The sequence below is a fragment of the Lepisosteus platostomus genome, chromosome 3 (assembly GCF_059453375.1).
Source record: "Lepisosteus platostomus isolate fLepPlt1 chromosome 3, fLepPlt1.hap1, whole genome shotgun sequence".
Classification (NCBI taxonomy): domain Eukaryota; kingdom Metazoa; phylum Chordata; class Actinopteri; order Semionotiformes; family Lepisosteidae; genus Lepisosteus; species Lepisosteus platostomus.
Window position 1 is genome coordinate 3,814,843 of NC_142613.1, and position 19,895 is coordinate 3,834,737.

At 54.9% G+C, this 19,895-nt stretch overlaps 1 protein-coding gene across 8 annotated transcripts; it reads left to right on the forward strand.

Moving 5' to 3' along the window:
* Window positions 1-128: 128 nt before the first annotated feature.
* fam3a (FAM3 metabolism regulating signaling molecule A) lies at window positions 129-16,028 on the forward strand. 8 transcript variants are annotated; one of them, XM_088623967.1, is made up of 11 exons: window positions 130-395; window positions 1,192-1,352; window positions 3,768-3,833; window positions 5,636-5,746; window positions 8,337-8,360; window positions 9,664-9,787; window positions 9,887-9,945; window positions 10,408-10,458; window positions 11,352-11,436; window positions 11,769-11,895; window positions 12,552-16,028. In XM_088623967.1, exons 3-11 carry the CDS (start codon window positions 3,821-3,823, stop codon window positions 12,648-12,650), a joined length of 693 nt encoding a protein of 230 aa, XP_088480093.1. In that variant the 5' UTR covers window positions 130-395; window positions 1,192-1,352; window positions 3,768-3,820; the 3' UTR covers window positions 12,651-16,028. The 8 variants fall into 8 exon arrangements, 5 of the variants coding, with proteins under 5 accessions (XP_088480094.1, XP_088480093.1, XP_088480096.1 ...); XR_015934769.1 differs by lacking the exon at window positions 130-395 and having other exon boundaries at window positions 1,094-1,352; window positions 12,552-13,919; window positions 13,954-16,028; XR_015934770.1 differs by lacking the exon at window positions 130-395 and having other exon boundaries at window positions 1,094-1,352; window positions 12,552-13,847; window positions 13,919-16,028.
* Window positions 16,029-19,895: the final 3,867 nt, after the last annotated feature.

Here is a 19,895-nt window from a genome sequence, read left to right on the forward strand (position 1 = left end):
CATGCCTCGCCCGTAGCTCCCGGATCTCACCTGGGCAGGTGCGAGGTGCACGTCACGCCGCGTCACGCCCACCGGGGGCCACAGGTAGGGACGCCCTGAGCAGTCGGGGCCGCTGTGTTTGCGGACGCTGCCTGGTTACAGTTCTCCCGTTGCCCACGGTTTACCGTGTGAATTCGGTAAAGAGTTAAGATTTTATTAATTAGTAAAACGGTTGGACAAGTGCACTAAATACAACTAGTGATTTCGCTCGGGAAACGTTACTCCCGAGTGCGGTTAACGTCAGTCACAATATTCCGCCACGCCTATCGCCATCATCAGTTTTTTTTTTAAAGTATTTTTCGCTTAGAGATCATCGCGGAATTTAACGAAGACGGGGGACAGAGGAGATCGAAAAGGTGAGAGAAATGTAAAGCAGGCGCCGGTAGCAGACAGGACGCAGTTTCGGGCTGGATTACCAGGATGATGGTTTGTGTTGTGTGCCGCATCCTCTGTGGCGGAAATGGCCGAATCCCGGTGTTACTTCGGCTCCTGACACAGTACAGCGTTACATGTGTTGTGTAACACGTGTGCGTGTTGATCACACCGTTATGTGTGCTGATCAGTGTCTTACTGTACTACAGTGTTACAGGAGGTGTGTGTGCTGATCAGTGTGTTACAGGAGAAAAGTGTGTGCTGATCAGTGAGAACAATATAATAGCATTAAGCTATTACAGTCAAGTGAAGGAAGCATAGAAAATCTGTACCAGATTTAACCATGGTTTGATTTAAATCATTACTACTAGTAAAAGGGTAAAAATAAAATAGAAATAAGTGTTTTAAATATCTGTTTTCTTTTAGCTCATGAGATTGGGTCTGTATTCATTTTCAGATAGCTAGAAGTTAAAAATGATTTCGACGTTATACTGTCTTCATGACACGCTGTTTAACTTTATAAGTTCAAATAAGATAGATCAGATCACTTAATTAGCCATATACAATTTCTTGCATTAGGAATTTGTCTTTTCACAGACCCCAGCTTGCTCTCCAGGAAACACACAGACAGGGAGAGAGGCCTGGGGGTCAGAGCGCAGGGTCACCCATTTATACGGCGCCCCTGGAGCAGTTGGGGTGAAGGGCCTTGCTCAGGGGCCCAACGGAGCAGCATAATTTTGGTGACAAGACCGTTAATCGGAGTATGCGCTCATGTCGTAGTTTCATCCAGGTTTTCAGTACAGTAAATCCCGTCTGTGGCCGAGGACGGGGAAAATTCAGCGGCAGGTAGCCAGGCGAGGGCGCACGCCTCGGTTTTCGGTGCCATTACTTTAAGAAAAGCTGATGTGGATTTAAGATCGCAGAGCGGCTGCAAATAAAAGGTAAACGCCACCATATTTGCACAATTACATCAGTTCAGGTATAAACATGAGCAAATATTAAATTCTTCAGGCATTTAGATAGCTGTATCTTAAGTATCGCACACGGGCTTTCTAAATTACTACGCTGATAACATGCAGAACTTCATACTGTGTGCAAATGTTGCAATATTCTGATCAGAGTTTGCGACTTTAACAGTCACGACTCGGTCGTCCTTCTTCGATTTAAGTAAGGACTCTTAGTTCCCTGGGACAGACAGGCATTTGGTTAAAACCTGAATTTCGCATTTTGCCCCCATACCTGCGAGTATGCGTTTGACAAGATCCGAAACTGGCTGACCCGTGTAGTTCTGGAGCTTAAAAGTCTGTATAATTCTCCAAACCTACCTCAGTGAGCTGAAAAAGGGTTGGTATCGAGAATTCAGGTTTTATCTTTTTAATATCGTTAATTTGTTGGCTGGTTGTCCCCCCCCGGTGGTTGGTTTGTCTTAGCGGTTAGGTCCCGAGTCTCGGCCCGAGCTTCGAGGGGGTGTGAGAAGGCAGTGAGTCGACAGGAAAACTCGGGGATGCGGGAACTGTAAAGGCCGAAAGTGCCGACCGGTGGAAAAAAAAAAGAAGTCTGTGGAGATGCGGTATGAATCATCCTCTTTAGAAAATGCTTGCAGATGTTGAACGGGTTAATTGAGGTTTCTGTAAATGAAACGTCTGAGCACACGAGTTCATGGCGAACTCAATTTCAGAATTGCTTTATTGTCATAACTAACACGGAGGCTTTAGTTGGAAGCATGATGCTCAAATGACGGACGTGTGTGTTTAAAAATTAGGAAGCGATCTAGTTCACAATTTACACTTCTTTTTATGTCAGTCTTAAGGTGTCGATGTTCCTCTAAATGGTGATGGCATTAATCTTTAAGAAACTGAACCGCTTCTCGTTGAGACTCACTAGATGACTCGCTTGTATAGATCCGAATTTTACCTGCAACTTCTAACCTTTGATTTAGTTGTTTTGTTTTTTCTTAAGGAGAGTCGGGAGGTCTGTTCAGCGCTATGTATCGCTTTGTGTATCGCGCATGCGCTGTTGTGCGGCGCTTGTGAGTTGTCTGGGAAAAAAAAACACGAATAATAATTATTTAGACGGTCAGGGCTCTGGGTTCAAATCCGGGGGGGTACTGCTGTTGTACCTTTGAGCAAGGTACAAAACGAGAGTCCTCCAGTAAAATGCCCGTGTTATGTAAATAGGGCATTTGTGTCCGTTGGTCTGGATGAAAACGAGGCTCATGGTAATCTTGAGCCTTTGCATTCAAATTCGAGAAGGCTGTGGTGTCCCGTCCAGGGTGTATCCTGCCTTGCCCCCGTTACCCTGAATTGGATGACGTGGTAAGAGGTCAGAGAATGGATGGATGTCATTTGTCTGTTTTTTTTTCTGTCTCTAAATTTGTAGCTACAGTGGCACCAGGTTTCAGTGGGGAGAAGGGCCCAGCAGGCCTTCCCTTCACTTTCTTGTGATCAAGTGCGGATTAAAATTCCAGTTGAAAGGGAGTTTTTTTTTTTTTTAGCTGATGGCTTTTGTGAAAGCTCGGTGCCGATGGCCCCTCCTCTCCCTCCTGACAGGTGACCAGTTTCTTTTATCATGGCCCGCACAAAGAGCAGATCAATCGAAACGGAGTCCGGTATCTCTTGTTGTGGCTTTGAAGTCTTTGTCCCTCTGACCCTCGGACAGCTCGGTCCCGAGAGGTGAATAATCGTTCCACCCCCACCTGGATGATGCTCCAGTCCTCTCCCCACACACCAGCTCTCAGTGGGGAGGAGAGCAGAGTGATGAAGCCAGTTCAGAGAGGGGGGTTATTAGGATGGCATGATGGGTAAGGGCCAATGGGAAATTTGGACAATGGGGATTAAGGACAGGTTGTGCAGCAGACGTTTCACTGCAGAAACGTTCGAACGTGATCTGTAGGCAGGGTTAATAAGTAAGTAGCATTTGTCGGCAAAAGTCTCAAAATTGACAGAAAATGTTTCTACTGGATTAAAAGAGCTGTTTTGGCAAGCCTGCTGGTTTGCAGTGTAATAGGGTCACCGCACCTCGTCGGACATTTTCTTGCCTCGTTCTGAAACTCAGAACATGGCACTCTGCAGACCTGGACATTTAGGTTTTTAGGTTAAGTTACCGTGCACATGTCATTTTTATTGTGGTCTGGAAATACACTCGCTGATGCCGAGTCTTTCCAACCCCCGGAAAGACTCAAAAGAGATGAAAATGGTGGTGCAGTTGCCCTTTAGCGAGGGGGTGAAAGGAGCTTCTGAGGGTCTTCTTGGTGGCCGGCCGCACTGTGTCCAGAGAGAAGAACAAACCGGTGAGGGACAGGACTCCAGGCTGTCATGGTGGCCTGCGGCCTGACCCCTGTGTGTGTCCGTCCGTAGGAGCTGTCTGCCTGTCCGGAGTCCAGCGCATCCCGGTGCACCGAGGACCCAAGATGAGGCTGGCTGGTATGCGTGGGACCACCGAAGTACTTGGGGGCTGGGGGCAGCTTTTGGGTACTCCTGGTGTCCTGCCCACCCCAGGCAGGCCACTGCAGTATGGCTGAGCTGCCTCTCATACTCCTGTCCTGCTCCCTTCCTCAGTCTCAGTGCAGTGTGAGAGTATACTAACCTCCCTTCCTCAGTCTCAGTGCAGTGTGAGAGTATACTAACCCCCCCTCCTCAGTCTCGGTGCAGTGTGAGAGTATACTAATCCCCCTTCCTCAGTCTCAGTGCAGTGTGAGAGTATACTAATCCCCCTTCCTCAGTCTCAGTGCAGTGTGAGAGTATACTAATCCCCCTTCCTCAGTCTCAGTGCAGTGTGAGAGTATACTAATCCCCCTTCCTCAGTCTCAGTGCAGTGTGAGAGTATACTAACCCCCCTTCCTCAGTCTCAGTGCAGTGAGAGTATACTAATCCCCCTTCCTCAGTCTCAGTGCAGTGAGAGTATACTAACCTCCCCTTCCTCAGTCTCAGTGCAGTGTGAGAGTATACTAACCTCCCCTTCCTCAGTCTCAGTGCAGTGTGAGAGTATACTAATCCCCCTTCCTCAGTCTCAGTGCAGTGTGAGAGTATACTTACCTCCCCTTCCTCAGTCTCGGTGCAGTGTGAGAGTATACTAACCCCCCTTCCTCAGCCTCAGTGCAGTGTGAGAGTATACTAACCTCCCCTTCCTCAGCCTCAGTGCAGTGTGAGAGTATACTAACCTCCCCTTCCTCAGCCTCAGTGCAGTGTGAGAGTATACTAACCTCCCCTTCCTCAGCCTCAGTGCAGTGTGAGAGTATACTAACCTCCCCTTCCTCAGCCTCAGTGCGGTGTGAGAGTATACTAACCTCCCCTTCCTCAGTCTCAGTGCAGTGTGAGAGTATACTAACCTCCCCTTCCTCAGTCTCAGTGCAGTGTGAGAGTATACTAACCTCCCCTTCCTCAGTCTCAGTGCAGTGTGAGAGTATACTAACCCCCCTTCCTCAGCCTCAGTGCAGTGTGAGAGTATACTAACCTCCCCTTCCTCAGCCTCAGTGCAGTTTGAGAGTATACTAACCTCCCCTTCCTCAGCCTCAGTGCAGTGTGAGAGTATACTAACCCCCCTTCCTCAGTCTCAGTGCAGTGTGAGAGTATACTTACCTCCCCTTCCTCAGTCTCAGTGCAGTGTGAGAGTATACTTACCTCCCCTTCCTCAGTCTCGGTGCAGTGTGAGAGTATACTAACCCCCCTTCCTCAGCCTCAGTGCAGTGTGAGAGTATACTAACCTCCCCTTCCTCAGCCTCAGTGCAGTGTGAGAGTATACTAACCTCCCCTTCCTCAGCCTCAGTGCAGTGTGAGAGTATACTAACCCCCCTTCCTCAGTCTCAGTGCAGTGTGAGAGTATACTAACCTCCCCTTCCTCAGTCTCAGTGCAGTGTGAGAGTATACTAACCTCCCCTTCCTCAGCCTCAGTGCAGTGTGAGAGTATACTAACCTCCCCTTCCTCAGTCTCAGTGCAGTGTGAGAGTATACTAATCCCCCTTCCTCAGTCTCAGTGCAGTGAGAGTATACTAACCCCCCTTCCTCAGTCTCAGTGCAGTGTGAGAGTATACTAACCTCCCCTTCCTCAGTCTCAGTGCAGTGTGAGAGTATACTAACCCCCCTTCCTCAGTCTCAGTGCAGTGAGAGAGTATACTAACCCCCCTTCCTCAGTCTCAGTGCAGTGAGAGTGTATTAAGCTCCCCTTCCTCTGTCTCTTGGCCGTCCTGACCCCCTCGCCCATGCCCTGTCTCCCTGTCTCCCTGCAGGGCCTCTGCGTGCCCTGGTGGTTGTACTGACCGTGGGTATGACCTGGATCCTGGGTAGCGCCATCTTCGGGCCGGACAGGGGGATCATCCTGGTCCGCCAGCTGCTGAGCGGTGAGGATCGGAGCCGCTGGGATCTCTCTCGCTCCCTCTCCCTCCCCCAGGAGCGCGGGTCAAGCTCCCTGAGCCACCCCTGTCGATTCTGTTCCTGATCCAGCGGGGCCCGTCGCGCCAGGGCCCGCGGGGGGCTGCGGCCGGGACCGAGAGCCCAGCGCAGATTTCCGGCAGCAGCGGGACTCCCCCCCCGCTCCTCCCTCGCTCTCGGCACAGTATGGATGCACCACGGCGTTCCGTATGGTGGCGGTCAGCATGGCCCCTGCCCTTTCCCACCCCCCACCCCCTCCCTCTCCCCTGTCCGGAGCGCGGTGCCAGCATGGCGACGCTGGCCGGGCGGAGAGGGCGTTCAAACCACTCTCGCCCCTCGGCCTTGCCCTGCCTCTGCTTGTCTGCACTAACAGGGGCAGGCATGACTGACCCCGGTCAGCGCAGAGTGTGTGCGTGGGGTCTCCCTGTCAGTGGTGGGCGGCCATAACCTCTTTCAGCTTGACCCTGCTTTTCAAGCCCCCCTGACGTAAGAGTTGAGACTAACCTGTGCATTGTGGGTTGCCTGCGTCTCCCGCCACTACACTCTGCGCTGGAGCTCTGCTCTGCCTTGGTGATTTGACGAGCGTTTCCGATTGTGGGAATCTGCAGTTTCTTTTTCTGTTTAAATGCTTTTGCCTTAATTTAGGAGAGGTGCATCTCTGGCTGACGTGCCCGCGGGGCTGCAGGGGGTGCTGTTTTGTGAATGGCCCCCCCTTGATCCAGCGGCTCCTGGTTGTGTGGTGGAGAACCCCCCCCCACACACCCTCCCCCCTCCGGAAGCAGGAAATTCTCGATGGCGCTTTTTGCACGGTGTGATGAGGGAAATCAGAGGGGAGCGTTTGGGACGGGACGGATCGTAGCTGCTTGTCCTCAGCTGGGACTGAGGGGGGTTTGTGCTGGGGGCTCCAGGGAATTGTGTGTGGTAGAGGCTGGCGGTGAGGAGGTGTGACTCCCTGGTGGAGGTAGAGGCTGGTGCTGAGGAGGTGTGACTCCCTGGTGGAGGTAGAGGCGGGTGAGGAGGAGGTGTGACTCCCTGGTGGAGTTAGAGGCTGGTGCTGAGGAGGTGTGACTCTCTGGTGGAGATAGAGCCTGGTGCTGCGGAGGTGTGACTTCCTGGTGGAGGTAGAGCCTGGTGCTGAGGAGGTGTGACTCCCTGGTGGAGGTAGAGGCGGGTGAGGAGGAGGTGTGACTCCCTGGTGGAGGTAGAGGCTGGCGAGGAGGAGGTGTGACTCCCTGGTGGAGGTAGAGGCTGGCGAGGAGGAGGTGTGACTCCCTGGTGGAGGTAGAGGCGGGTGAGGAGGAGGTGTGTCTCCCTGGTGGAGGTAGAGGCTGGTGCTGAGGAGGTGTGACTCCCTGGTGGAGGTAGAGGCTGGCGAGGAGGAGGTGTGACTCCCTGGTGGAGGCAGAGGCTGGTGAGGAGGAGGTGTGACTCCCTGGTGGAGGTAGAGGCGGGTGAGGAGGAGGTGTGACTCCCTGGTGGAGGTAGAGGCTGGTGCTGAGGAGGTGTGACTCCCTGGTGGAGGTAGAGGCTGGCGAGGAGGAGGTGTGACTCCCTGGTGGAGGCAGAGGCTGGTGAGGAGGAGGTGTGACTCCCTGGTGGAGGTAGAGGCGGGTGAGGAGGAGGTGTGACTCCCTGGTGGAGGTAGAGGCTGGCGAGGAGGAGGTGTGACTCCCTGGTGGAGGTAGAGGCTGGCGAGGAGGAGGTGTGACTCCCTGGTGGAGGTAGAGGCGGGTGAGGAGGAGGTGTGACTCCCTGGTGGAGGTAGAGGCTGGTGCTGAGGAGGTGTGACTCCCTGGTGGAGGTAGAGGCGGGCGAGGAGGAGGTGTGACTCCCTGGTGGAGGTAGAGGCTGGCGAGGAGGAGGTGTGACTCCCTGGTGGAGGTAGAGGCGGGTGAGGAGGAGGTGTGACTCCCTGGTCAGTCAGCTTGTGCTGGTAGCCAGAGCACTGCCTCTCCACCTCTCGTGGTCACACGGTCGGGGTCACATGATCATGCAGTCGGGATTTGGCCATACCTTCTCACCACGAAGAAGATCAGTAAAAAAATATAACTGTGATCCCAGTCTGTGCGTTAGTGGGGTCTGGACAGTCCATTGTTGAGTGCCTTGTGAGTTACTGATTTGCCAGAAGCGATCAAGACAGCTTGTTCCATACAGACGCAAGGGGATCACTGCTGTTTCAGTGTCAGGGAAGACGACGAGAGGTTTCCTGACCCATGGGCTACAGTATTACACACCACCTGCCAGGGTAGTCAGTGTTTGTTGACTCTGGTCCAGTGTCCAGTTATATAGCCTTGCAGTGCAGTTGGTGTCAAGGCCCTGAAGCTGGTAAAACCCGCGATAGATCAAGTAATTCTGGCCTGGGAGTCCCGGTTTGTCCTTTAAGGGGTCTCTCGGATACTGAGGGTGCATGTGTTTGGTTTCTGGAACTGGATCTTTCTGGCCTGTCTGTAGCTTGGTCAGGGTGCTGGTTCTTCATGACTGGGGTTGTCCTGGCTGGCTTTAATTTTGCACTCTCTCTCCTTCTCTCTCTTTGACCTTCCCTCCTCCCCTGTGGCCCAGCTCCCAGCGAGGTGATCACTCCAGGTAAGGGTCGCACTCCTATCTGTGATGGTGGTCTGGTCCAGAGGGGCTCCTAGAGAGGTGTGGTGCAAGTGGGGCTTGTCACATCTCACATGTAGGGATGCACAGAGTCATAGCACAGCCCTGTGAAGGTTTGAGACGAGTTTGATTTGTGACAGAAACAGTCATTTCCAGGGAACACTGGAAGAAAAAACACCCACAGTGGATCTCCTACAGTGTCCTAAAGTCGAGCAGTGTTACAGAGGGTATTATAGTCAGAGTCCAGGCATGGTCGCCCAATTTTATTACCATAAATAGGTGTTTAGGAGTGACCATTCCACTTATAGCCCAGTGGCTATTCCTGAAAGCGTTATCCCTGCCTTTCAGTTACTCCTGAGGCGTCACGTCCACTGGTTATTTCTGACACAGTTGCATGCAGCAGGTGGCCGTTTAACCTTTGAGTTCTCCTCTGTGTCACAGACCTCCAGAGGCAGTTTCCTTACCCGTGTTGTCATGACTTTGTAAATATAGACAGCAGAGGCCTGGTTCAGGGCTTAAACTGAGGCTACAGTGCACTCGAGCCAGGCCAGAGGCAGATTTCTGCACATCAGTGTAACTGATTTCATTACTGGTTCTGCAGAATTCCTCCAGGGCCTGCATGAGAGAGACCCGCTGGTCCTGACAGCACGCAGGACTTGGGTTCGACTCTCCCCCGCTGTGTAGCTGTAACTGTCAGTTGTAATGAGAACTCACCCAGGTTTCGGTCACATTTCGCATTGGCTCTGGGCGTCTCTCTCGCCCCCCTACACTGTTGCACAGGACCAGTTTGCCAGGGGTGGTCTCGCTTTGCTGCTTTAAACATCTCAGAGCTCAGATTCAAAGTTTGTCCTCATGTCTCGGGGTGGTGATGGTGTCTAACCCCCCTGTCTCAGTGCAGCGTGTGTATTAACCCCCCTGTCTCAGTGCAGTGTCTGTATTAACCCCTCTGTCTCAGTGCAGTGTGTGTATTAACCCCTCTGTCTCAGTGCAGTGTGTGTGTATTAACCCCTCTGTCTCAGTGCAGTGTGTGTGTATTAACCCCTCTGTCTCAGTGCAGTGTGTGTGTATTAACCCCTCTGTCTCAGTGCAGTGTGTGTGTATTAACCCCTCTGTCTCAGTGCAGTGTGTGTGTATTAACCCCTCTGTCTCAGTGCAGTGTGTGTGTATTAACCCCTCTGTCTCAGTGCAGTGTGTGTGTATTAACCCCTCTGTCTCAGTGCAGTGTGTGTGTACTTACCCCTCTGTCTCAGTGCAGTGTGTGTATTAACCCCTCTGTCTCTATTCTCAGAGCCCAGGCCACGCAGGTATAAGTGTGGTCTGCCCTCACCCTGTCCTGATCGACATTTTGCCTTCCGAATTGTCAGTGGGGCGGCGAATGTCATCGGGCCCAAAATCTGTCTAGAGGACAAAATGTGAGCCTTTGGTTTTTTCTTTCTCTATCTCGTCTGTCTCTTTTCGGACCTGGTATGGAACCAGTATGTGTCATGAACCCGTCTGTCTCTCTCCACCAGTCTGGTCAGCAGTGTGAAGAACAATGTCGGCAGGGGGCTGAACATCGCGCTGGTCAACGGTGAGGACTGCATGCCCGTGTCGGAACAGAGTGTGCGCTGCAGTGCTTCCTGGGATACAGTGTGCAGTGTCTGCAGTCCGGGGGGTGTCAGTCAGTCTGTGTGCAGTGTGGGGGTGTGTCTGTGTGCAGTGTGGGGGTGTGTCTGTGTGCAGAGTGGGGGTTTGTGTGCGGAGTGGGGGTGTGTCTGTGTGCGGAGTGGGGTGTGTGTCTGTGTACAGTGGGGTTGGAGTCTGGAGGTGTGTGTGTGCGGAGTGGGGGTGTGTCTGTGTGGAGTGGGGGTGCAGAGTGGGGGTGTGTCTGTGTACAGTGGGGTTGGAGTCTGGAGGTGTGTGTGCACAGAGTGGGGGTGTGTCTGTGTGCAGTGGGGGTGCAGTGTGTGGGTGTGTCTTTATGCAAGGTGTTGATGCAGTCTTGGGGTGCGTCTGTTTGCAGTGTAACCCAACTACCTCTCTTCTTTATTAGGTGTGACCGGGGAGTTGCTGGATGCAAAAGCTTTTGACATGTGGGCTGGAGGTGAGAGGATTGGCAGTAGGGTCCGTCAGTGAAGTTTGCTTTGGAGTATTTAAATGTCATTAATAGTATTGAATCAAATGATTTTGCTGCTTGTCTTCTTTTTCCTGTTTACATTTTCTGCCACTGATTTTTCTCAGGGCACTCAGTGCAGTGTGTGTATTAACCCCTCTGTCTCAGTGCAGTGTGTGTGTACAGCAGTGTGTGTATTAACCCCTCTGTCTCAGTGCAGTGTGTGTGTACAGCAGTGTGTGTATTAACCCCTCTGTCTCAGTGCAGTGTGTATGTACAGCAGTGTGTGTATTAACCCCTCTGTCTCAGTGTAGTGTGTGTATTAACCCCTCTGTCTCAGTGTAGTGTGTGTATTAACCCCTCCGTCTCAGTGCAGTGTGTGTGTTAACCCCTCTGTCTCAGTGCAGTGTGTGTGTGTACAGCAGTGTGTGTATTAACCCCTCTGTCTCAATACAGTGTGTGTGTACAGCAGTGTGTGTATTAACCCCTCTGTCTCAGTGCAGTGTGTGTGTACAGCAGTGTGTGTGTTAACCCCTCTGTCTCAGTGCAGTGTGTGTATTAACCCCTCTGTCTCAGTGCAGTGTGTGTATTAACCCCTCTGTCTCAGTGCAGTGTGTGTGTGTACAGCAGTGTGTGTACTAACCCCTCTGTCTCAGTGCAGTGTGTGTACTAACCCCTCTGTCTCAGTGCAGTGTGTGTACTAACCCCTCTGTCTCAGTGCAGTGTGTGTGTGCAGCAGTGTGTGTATTAACCCCTCTGTCTCAGTGCAGTGTGTGTGTACAGCAGTGTGTGTACTAACCCCTCTGTCTCAGTGCAGTGTGTGTATTAACCCCTCTGTCTCAGTGCAGTGTGTGTATTAACCCCTCTCTCCCTCTGTCTCTTAGATGTCAATGATCTGCTGAAGTACCTGAGGCCACTGCATGAAGGGACATTGGTGTTTGTGGCATCTTATGATGATCCGGCTACTAAGTGAGAGCTCTCCCTATCACGGTCTTTGTTACACAAATAGGCACATAAGAAAAGCTTCAAGCAGGCATCCTAGCCTGTTTGGTAGTGAGCTAAAGAACTAACAGCAAAGATCCTTTCACCCAAGCTCTGCCTGCTTCACACTCTCCATCCCCTCCATCCCTCTCAGCTCCTCTCGTCTTTCCTGTCCCCCTCGCCTCGCCTACAGCAGCCCTGCTGAGTGAGCTCTCCCTCTGCCTGCGCCCCTGCTAGCCTCTCTCTCTCCCTCACATCGCTGCCAGCAGGTACCCCTCTTCACCTGTCTCCCCCTCTCTCCCCGTGCTGCCCTCTCTCAGGATGAACGGCGAGGCGCGGAAGATCTTCGAGGAGCTGGGCAGCAGTGTGGTGAAGGAGGTGGGGTTCCGGGACAGCTGGGTGTTTGTGGGGGCCAAGGGCATCGAGAACAAGAGTCCCTTTGAACAGGTGGGCATTCGTACGGAGCAGACCGTGTGCACACGCAGGCGGAGGGCTCCAGCGCACACGCACACGCACGCACGCGCACACGCACACACGCGCACACGCACACGCACACGCGCACACGCACACGCACACGCGCACACACACAGGCAGAGAGCTACAGCACACGCGCGTGAACACACACACACACACACACACACACACACACACACACACACACACACACACACACACACACACACAGGCAGAGAGCTACAGCACACGCGCGTGAACACACACACACACACACATACAGGCAAAGAGCTACAGCACACGCACGCACACAGGCAGAGAGCTACAGCACATGCGCGTGCACACACACACGCAGGCGGTGAGCTACAGCACACACACACACACGCACACACACAGGCAGACAGCTACAGCACACACCTGCACACACGCACGCACGCAGGTGGAGAGGTACAGCACGCACGCACGCACGCACGCACGCACGCACGCACGCACGCACGCACCCCATGATATTTCACAGACACGCCTGGCAGCCCTGAGGCCTGGCCATTTGTGCAGTGGCTTTGACTGACCGGCAGCTGGGCAGCAGCGGGGCGAGGTGCGCTGTGTCGCCCCCTGACCCGCTCACTCACTCGGCTCTCTCTGGCCCCCAGCGCATGAAGAACAACAAGAACAGCAACAAGTACGAGGGCTGGCCCGAGGCGCTGGAGATGGAGGGCTGCATACCTCAGCGCCCCACTGAGGACCACTAGAGCCCTTGACCCTCGACCCCCGACCCCCGACCCCGGCCTGACCTCTGGACAACACTAGCAGCCGTGCGGCTTGCCGGTCTGCCTCTCCGGCTGGTGACCGCCCCGGCGATGTTATTGACGGACTCCAGACCGGGCTGGGACTGGTCACCGGACCCCCCTGCCCCCCAGACTGCTGCCCGGCGGTGGACAGGGGGACTGCCGGACACGCCGACAGGGAGCAGGCGGTCTGTGTGACGGTTCTGACCCTGAGCGCCAGCGGGGAGGCCCGGCTGTCGTGTTTCACACACACACACACACACACACACACACACACACACACACACACACACACGCGATCGAGAGGAGGACTGCGACACCAGCACAAACTGGAGTTTCCTTTTTAAAATCCATATTCACACTTTAACGATCAGAATGCTGGAGGTGGTGGTTCACAGCGGTGGGGTGGGGTGGTGGCACCTGGGCCCCCCTGGTTGTCTAAAATCCTCGTTTCGGGGCCTCGGCCCCCGGACTGCGCTCTCCGCCGGAGCCTGCCTGCAGCCTGTGCTGTGTCTTTCACCCCGTCTGGGGTGGTGCAGCGCGTGCAGACCGCACTGCCACCGGGTTCCTGCGGGGGGCGCTGTCACAGTCTGCTCGGGTGGCCTTGACCTGAAGCAGAGCCCCCCCGGGCAGCGCCAGCTCTCCTCTCCCTGCCCACTGCTCGTCCTGGGGGAGACCGCGGGGGGGGGGGGGGCGTCTCCGAGCGCCGGGGATGTTCGCAGCCCCTAACTAAAAGGCCGTGGAAGATGAAAGACCCTGCTGGGGGGGCACAGGTTGTTGAGACGGGCCGAGGCAGGAGAGGGGGACTGACCTCCCCCCCCCCCCCGCTGGTCTCTGACCCGTCTCCGGGCTTCGGACACTTTCATGAGCTGGTCACGGTGCTCGGGCAGTCACGTATTCTTGCAGAGGAGAAATATCCAGAGATATTAAGACTGTGGGGAAAACGGACGTTTTCGGCTCCGGGACTAAGGGATCGTTTTTAAACGGACCTCTCGCTGGTCGTGTCTCCTGGGTTGAGGCGACGAGTTGGGTACACTGCCCCCTACTGGGGTGTTGTTTTTCACTACGCACAACTTTGCTGCAGTAACTCTTAAAGAGAAGCTCAGGTGGTACAGTGTCTCTCGTGTGTCGCCCCCTGTCTGTGCCTGAGCCCCCCTGCCGGTGCCGCCCCCTGTCTGTGACTGAGCCCCCTGTGAGTGTCGCCCCCTGTCTGTGACTGAGCCCCCTGTGAGTGTCGCCCCCTGTCTTGACTGAGCCCCCCTGCTAGTGTTGCCCCCCTGTCTGTGACTGAGCCCCCCTGTCTGTGACTGAGCCCCCCTGTCTGTGACTGAGCCCCCCGTCTGTGACTGAGCCTCTCGGCGAGACCCCTGTTCTCTGTTGAGGTTGTTGAGGTTGAGGAAACCTCAGTGGAATGCCATTATTTATTGTAGTGCAGTCCGTCTGCTCAAATGAAGGTCTTTCAGTAGCTTGGTTTGCATTTTAAAGGCGGCAGGAGAAACAGGACAGTCGTGATATTATAGTTCAACACATCTAATAAACTGTGTTGCTTGTAGCTTTTAGACAGTAAAATATTTTTTTTTAGCTCAAAACAGTCTCGAGTACGGTAGAATCACAGTGCGCTGGATCCTAAGTGACTTTCCAGAACTTGCCTTGGGGGTTTCCTTGATCTCATGATTGTGGGGTTTTGTGGTGGTCAGAATGTAATACTTGTTTGTATTCCGTTTGTCCGTTAGTCTTTGACTGAATCGGAAGCACGGAGATGGTACCTTAGGTGTGGAAAAGACCCCCCGGGAGCTGGGAGACCCCGGCTTTGTTCCGTCTCGAAATGAAGGCGTTTGTTTCCGTTGCACTATCTCGGGCAGTACCCTGGCTGAACTGGGGCGCTGCTGGACCGGGTTCGGGGACCCCTGGGTTACAGTGCTGCTGGAGGGCAGTCCGAGTCCTGTTGGCCTAGCAGTGTGATCCACCTCATGTTTTACTGTGAGCTGGAGGCAGAGACTGGCACGGCTCCCGCCGGCGATGAAGCAGAAAGGCCGTTCTGTGTGTGTTTGTGCGCGAGAGCGAAGGCGGCCAGGAGCTGGTGCGATACCGGTTCCTAAGCTTTCGCGGAATGCGTTCCTGAGCTCGATAAAGCCCGGTCTTGAAGGTGAATGGCAGGCACTGCCCGTCGGTCCTGCAGGTGACGTGCTCGTTAAACCGCGCTCGTCTTGGACAGCTTCTCCCCCGGCCTGCAGCTCTCTGAATAATGTGGAGGAAGGGCTCTGCTCTCCCTTGTTCCTCCCTCCGGGTGAATTTCCCCTTCGCCCGCCCACCCGCCTCGTCTCTGGGGCTGAGGGTTTGCTCCCCCCGAGCTCCTGGCATGACTTGGAGAAACAGGGCAGACATTTAACTCGGGCGATGTCATCTTTCTGTTCTCGATCCACTTAAGACGTCACCACCCCCCCACACTACACAAAGGAGCCCTCGAAGGGCTTCAGTGCCTATTTCCACACCCGCTGTCACACACGGAGGCCAAAATATTAGAACCCCCGGCCACCGCCCTCCCCGCCACAGTACCGCCGCGTACCGAGGCGCAGCGGGGCAGGACAGCCTTGAACGGCACCGTAACCCGCGCAGCTGACCCCCTGACCTCTCTTCCGGCCCGACCTCATCGCCTGCCCGGCGACCCTCTCCCTCTCTCTCCGAGGGGCCTGACAGGAGGGTGATGGGATACTGGGGGTGTGCTGCAGCCGGCACTACGCCTGCTCAGTGGGCCGGGGCCCGGGCTGATGGGATACCTGCTCTTGGCGTTCGTGACTGTCAGATGCGTCTTATTTGCCATGGAGTGCTTAGCAGGGAGTTTCTGGACGTGCGGATGTTGTCCGGGAATGTGATCAAGTCTCTTCCTCTCTGGCTAGCGCTGCGAGTGCACACAACTGAGGGGCCCTACGCAGACGCTGCAGGCCAAGGCGCAGGGCATTCTGGGAGTTCTGCTGGGGGTCTCCCATGAGCCCGTAGCGGCACGGTTGTTGCTCCGGACGCGTTGGCGTGTTTCCTGAATCCCTCCACACCGCGATACCCCAGAGTATTCACAGAGCCCAGTACTTACAGAGCTGTAAAAGCAGGAAAGTCTGGAGGTTTGAACGCCTTGCGTATTAGTCCAGGACCTTCATACCTCAATTAGCACCCTGCCCTGTCAGATCATAACCAGCTTCTAAGAAATGTGACTGGGAGAGTTGTGAATTTGCACAGTTTCCACACTACCCCTGTCTGAAAGTCATTCCGTTTACATGCAAGTCCAGCTGGAAATGTTTCACTCTTCCACACAATTATTCTAAATAAAACTTTTTTTTAAAAAAAAAACCGTAGTGTGTTCCGAGTAGTCATTTTCACGGAAGCAGGATTTCGTGTGGCGCTCTAACTTGGGGTCTGCATGTGACTGAGATACAGTACCGCAGCCGGCGTGCACACTGCCCCCTGGTGTCGGGGACGGAGAGCTGCATGTGACTGAGATACAGTACCGCAGCCGGCGTACACACTGCCCCCTGGTGTCGGGGACGGAGAGCTGCATGTGACTGAGATACAGTACCGCAGCCGGCGTGCACACTGCCCCCTGGTGTTGGGGACGGAGAGCTGCATGTGGGTCTCGGGACACCATGGACAGGTGCAGAGCAGCACAGGCGCGGGGAGTTCTAGATCAACGACTTCAGCACATTTGTTCTTTGGGATGCTGTGTGCCCGGCGCCTCTGTGCGTCATGTGCATTGCTGGTCGCTTTATTTTTTAAAATGATTACCAGGCACATTCCGTTTTTAAACCTGCTCTTCGTGTTCGGCGAAGGTAACTATTTAAAATGTGTCTGCTGCTTTTTTTCGAACAGCGCCAGGGCTCCTGGTACAGAATCTGGTACAGAATCCTAGTCGTGGAACCCTGGCTTCTGCTGGAGCGTCTGTGTCAGGCCCTGCGTTCTGCATGTTTTTGCTGGGTATGTGCCCTGAGAGCACACTGTCGCCCGCTGGGACAGCTGCTGCTGCTGCTCGAGGGGCACGAGGATGAGTGTGGTCCTGCAGCAGAGCGGACGGGCAGGAGGAGCCCACAGTCCCTGAGCACTGCAGCACCAGCACTAAGGACCCCATCAGTCCCTACAGGTAGAGATCTGTAGCCACCAGCAACTGCTGCCTGTCCACCACACCTGGAGCTCCCTCTGGACTGGGCTGCTGTCCCCAGTGTCCTGTTCTGTCAGTCTCACTGGTGTCCACCACAGCTGGAGCTCCCTCTGGACTGGGCTGCTGTGCCCAGTGTCCTGTTCTGTCAGTCTCACTGGTGTCCATCACACCTGGAGCTCTCTCTGGACTGGTCTGCTGTGAAACACATTGCCCCCTTGGGGATAATAAAGAGTCTGTCTCTTTCTCTCTCTTTTTTCTCCGCTCTCAGCGTGGAATTGACGCGTCACTTGTTCATTTACCGCCCATCTCGCGGTGACGCTGCCTCTCAGCCGGTCCTCGTTCGTATCGCCGCGCTGGCACGGAAATCACGGTGACGGGCCTTCCTGGTCATATTCTGTTTGTGCCGGTCGGTGCTCTGCTCTGCTTCAGGCTGTGCGAGTTCCCAACGCGCCGCCTGCAGGACGGCACCGGGCGGTGCTGCGGGTTGTAGTTCCGCAGCGCGGCCGCCAGGGGGAGCCTGACGCCCGGTTGATCTCCAGCGCAAGCGAGCGCACCGATCGACACCGCGTGTTTGAGACGTCTCACACCACCTGAAGAAGGCCCCACCGGCCGAAACGTTGTGTTTTCTTTTTGTTGTTTTTTTTCAGCCTGGAATAAACCTTTACTTGTTCCTTTGCAGCCTACGCCTGCTGACGCAGCTCCCCACCTGAACTTCTATTATAATCGCCCAGGTGGACAACTGCGTCAGGAGGCTGCAAAGGAACAAGTAAAGGTTTATTCCAGGCTGAAAAGAGAAGGAAGAAAACACAACGTTTCGGGTGTGCCGAAGAAGAAGAAGGGTGCACCCGAAGAAGGCTCCACAGCCGAAACGTTGTGTTTTTCTTCTCTTTTTCAGCACGGAATAAACCTCTTACTCGCTCCTGTGTCGTTTTAATGTCGTGTTTAAATCACTTGCCCCCTCGCAGTGCGGCGCAGTGACCGCGATCAGGAGGGGTTTACTATCGTGTAACGTGTAAAGGATGACGGCTCTGACACGTTTGAGCTGTCTTCAATCAATCAATCAAAGTTTATTGATCAAATGCACGACGATACCGCGTGCAGCAGCAGTTGCTGGCAGTGAACTGTCTTTTCTACGGGGGATAAAAATCACAAAATTAAAGTTACAACATAAGGTGAGATAATTATAGATAAGAGTGCAATAGGAATTGAACAAAATAAACTCGGGCGGAGCTCAATATCAACCGAGCTGCGATGTGTCCAGGGTGTGTGCAGTACATTCTGTCCAGGCGGTGCAGTGTGCCCAACACAGTGACAGCTGTGTGTCCGTGTAGCCATTACAGGTGATCTGCTGAAGGAGCTGCAGGTTGGCTGTTTAGCAGTCTTATAGCCTGGAGGTGGAAGCTGTTCCGTGATCTGTTGGACTTGGACCGAACGCTTCGGTACCGTTCACCGGGCGGTAGGAGAGAACACAGTTTGTGACTGGGATGACTGGGGTCCTTGAGAATGGACCTGGCCTTCTTCAGGCATCGAGCTGAGTAGATCTCCTGGGTGCTCGCTAGCTCACAGACTTGACACGTATCGAGCACCGACTCACGCCTTGCAGCGCTTCTGCATGTGCCTGCCGACCGGTTTTGCCTCCTGTGCCTCTCGTCACTCTTCCCCGGGCGAATCGCAGCCCTGTTTGGACGCGGCGCACTGCAAAGCGCTTTGAGATGCGTCAGGTTTCACCCCTGCACTGCAGAAGAAGTCTCTTTTAACCCCAGCCGCTCCTTCCTTCGGCGGTGACCTGAAAAACGGTTGGGTCGTTTTTTGTTTTCTTGGGGGGTCGTCCAGGACGGTTTTAGGCCGGTCGACGCCGTCGGTAACGCGCGGTGACCATTTTCTCGGCGTCGAGCGACGCGATCCGGCTCGTCCGCACGGAAGGAGAAAGAGAAACGGGAGCGCGCCGCGCGTCCAGAGAGGAGAGACGCGCGCTGTACTGTGCGCGGGCACACGCGCTTGTTGTTTCCGCACACGGAGTAGCCGCGCGGTATTTCAGCTGGGGGGGGGGGGGGAGTGAACGCCCACCAGCGAGCCATAAACTCCAGTGTGAGGCCCGGGTGTCAGCTCCACACACGCGTGTCTGGGCGCCCCCTCTCTGTACCTGAGGGATGTGCGCGACCCCGCCGGGCTCCGGGATGATCCCACAGAGACCGCTGTTCCACCAGGAGCACAGCCCCTCCCATTCCCGGTCCTCCTGCGGGCGAATTGCTCCGGCTCCCGGTCTCTTTCCACAGAGCCCCCCCGGTGCTGGGTTAGCAGAGGAGCTGAACATGTGCGTGTGCGCTGGACTTCCCGTCCGCGACCGTCTCTCAGGACAGCAGAGGACCGCAGAGGACACAGCCCGACAGACAGCAGCACACGGAGTGGACAGTCCGTTACAGCAGGGGGCTCCAGTCAGCGCCCAACCAGAGCGGGAAACAGGTGGTAGCTGGTGTCAGGAGCGCAGGGGGGGCTGCCCTCAAGCCTGGTGCTCTGTGCTCTCATGGTGCCGGAGCGCAGGGGGAGAACAGCGAGTGTCCGGGACGGCTGGGATCCTGAATGAGGGATGGGGCTTCAGTGCGACAGCGGATGGTGTGGATCTCACTGACCGGTGGGCAATCACATCCCATGATCCTCTGTCACGCCCGGTGGCACTGCCGGCCCACACAGTGAGGCCTAGTGGGGCCGCTGTCTACGGAGCTGACTCCCCGGGGGTGACCTGCCGGCCACGGGGATCTCCCCTGTCGTGTTGACATTCGGGGCCCGATCGATGTCGAGGCCCCAGCTTGTGGGACGCTCCAGCTCACTCCAGCCGGCAGCCAGATCACCTTGCAACTCACAGCTGGCCGCCCACTGGAGCTCAGCAGGTGGGAGCCTGGTCAGTACCTGGATGGGAGACTCCTGGGAAAAACTAAGGCTGCTGCTGGAAGAGGTGTTAGTGGGGCCAGTAGGGGGCGCTCACCCTGTGGTCCACGTGGGTGCTAATGCCCCAGTGTAGTGACGGGGAGACTATACTGTAAACAGGCGCCTCCTTCGGATAAGAT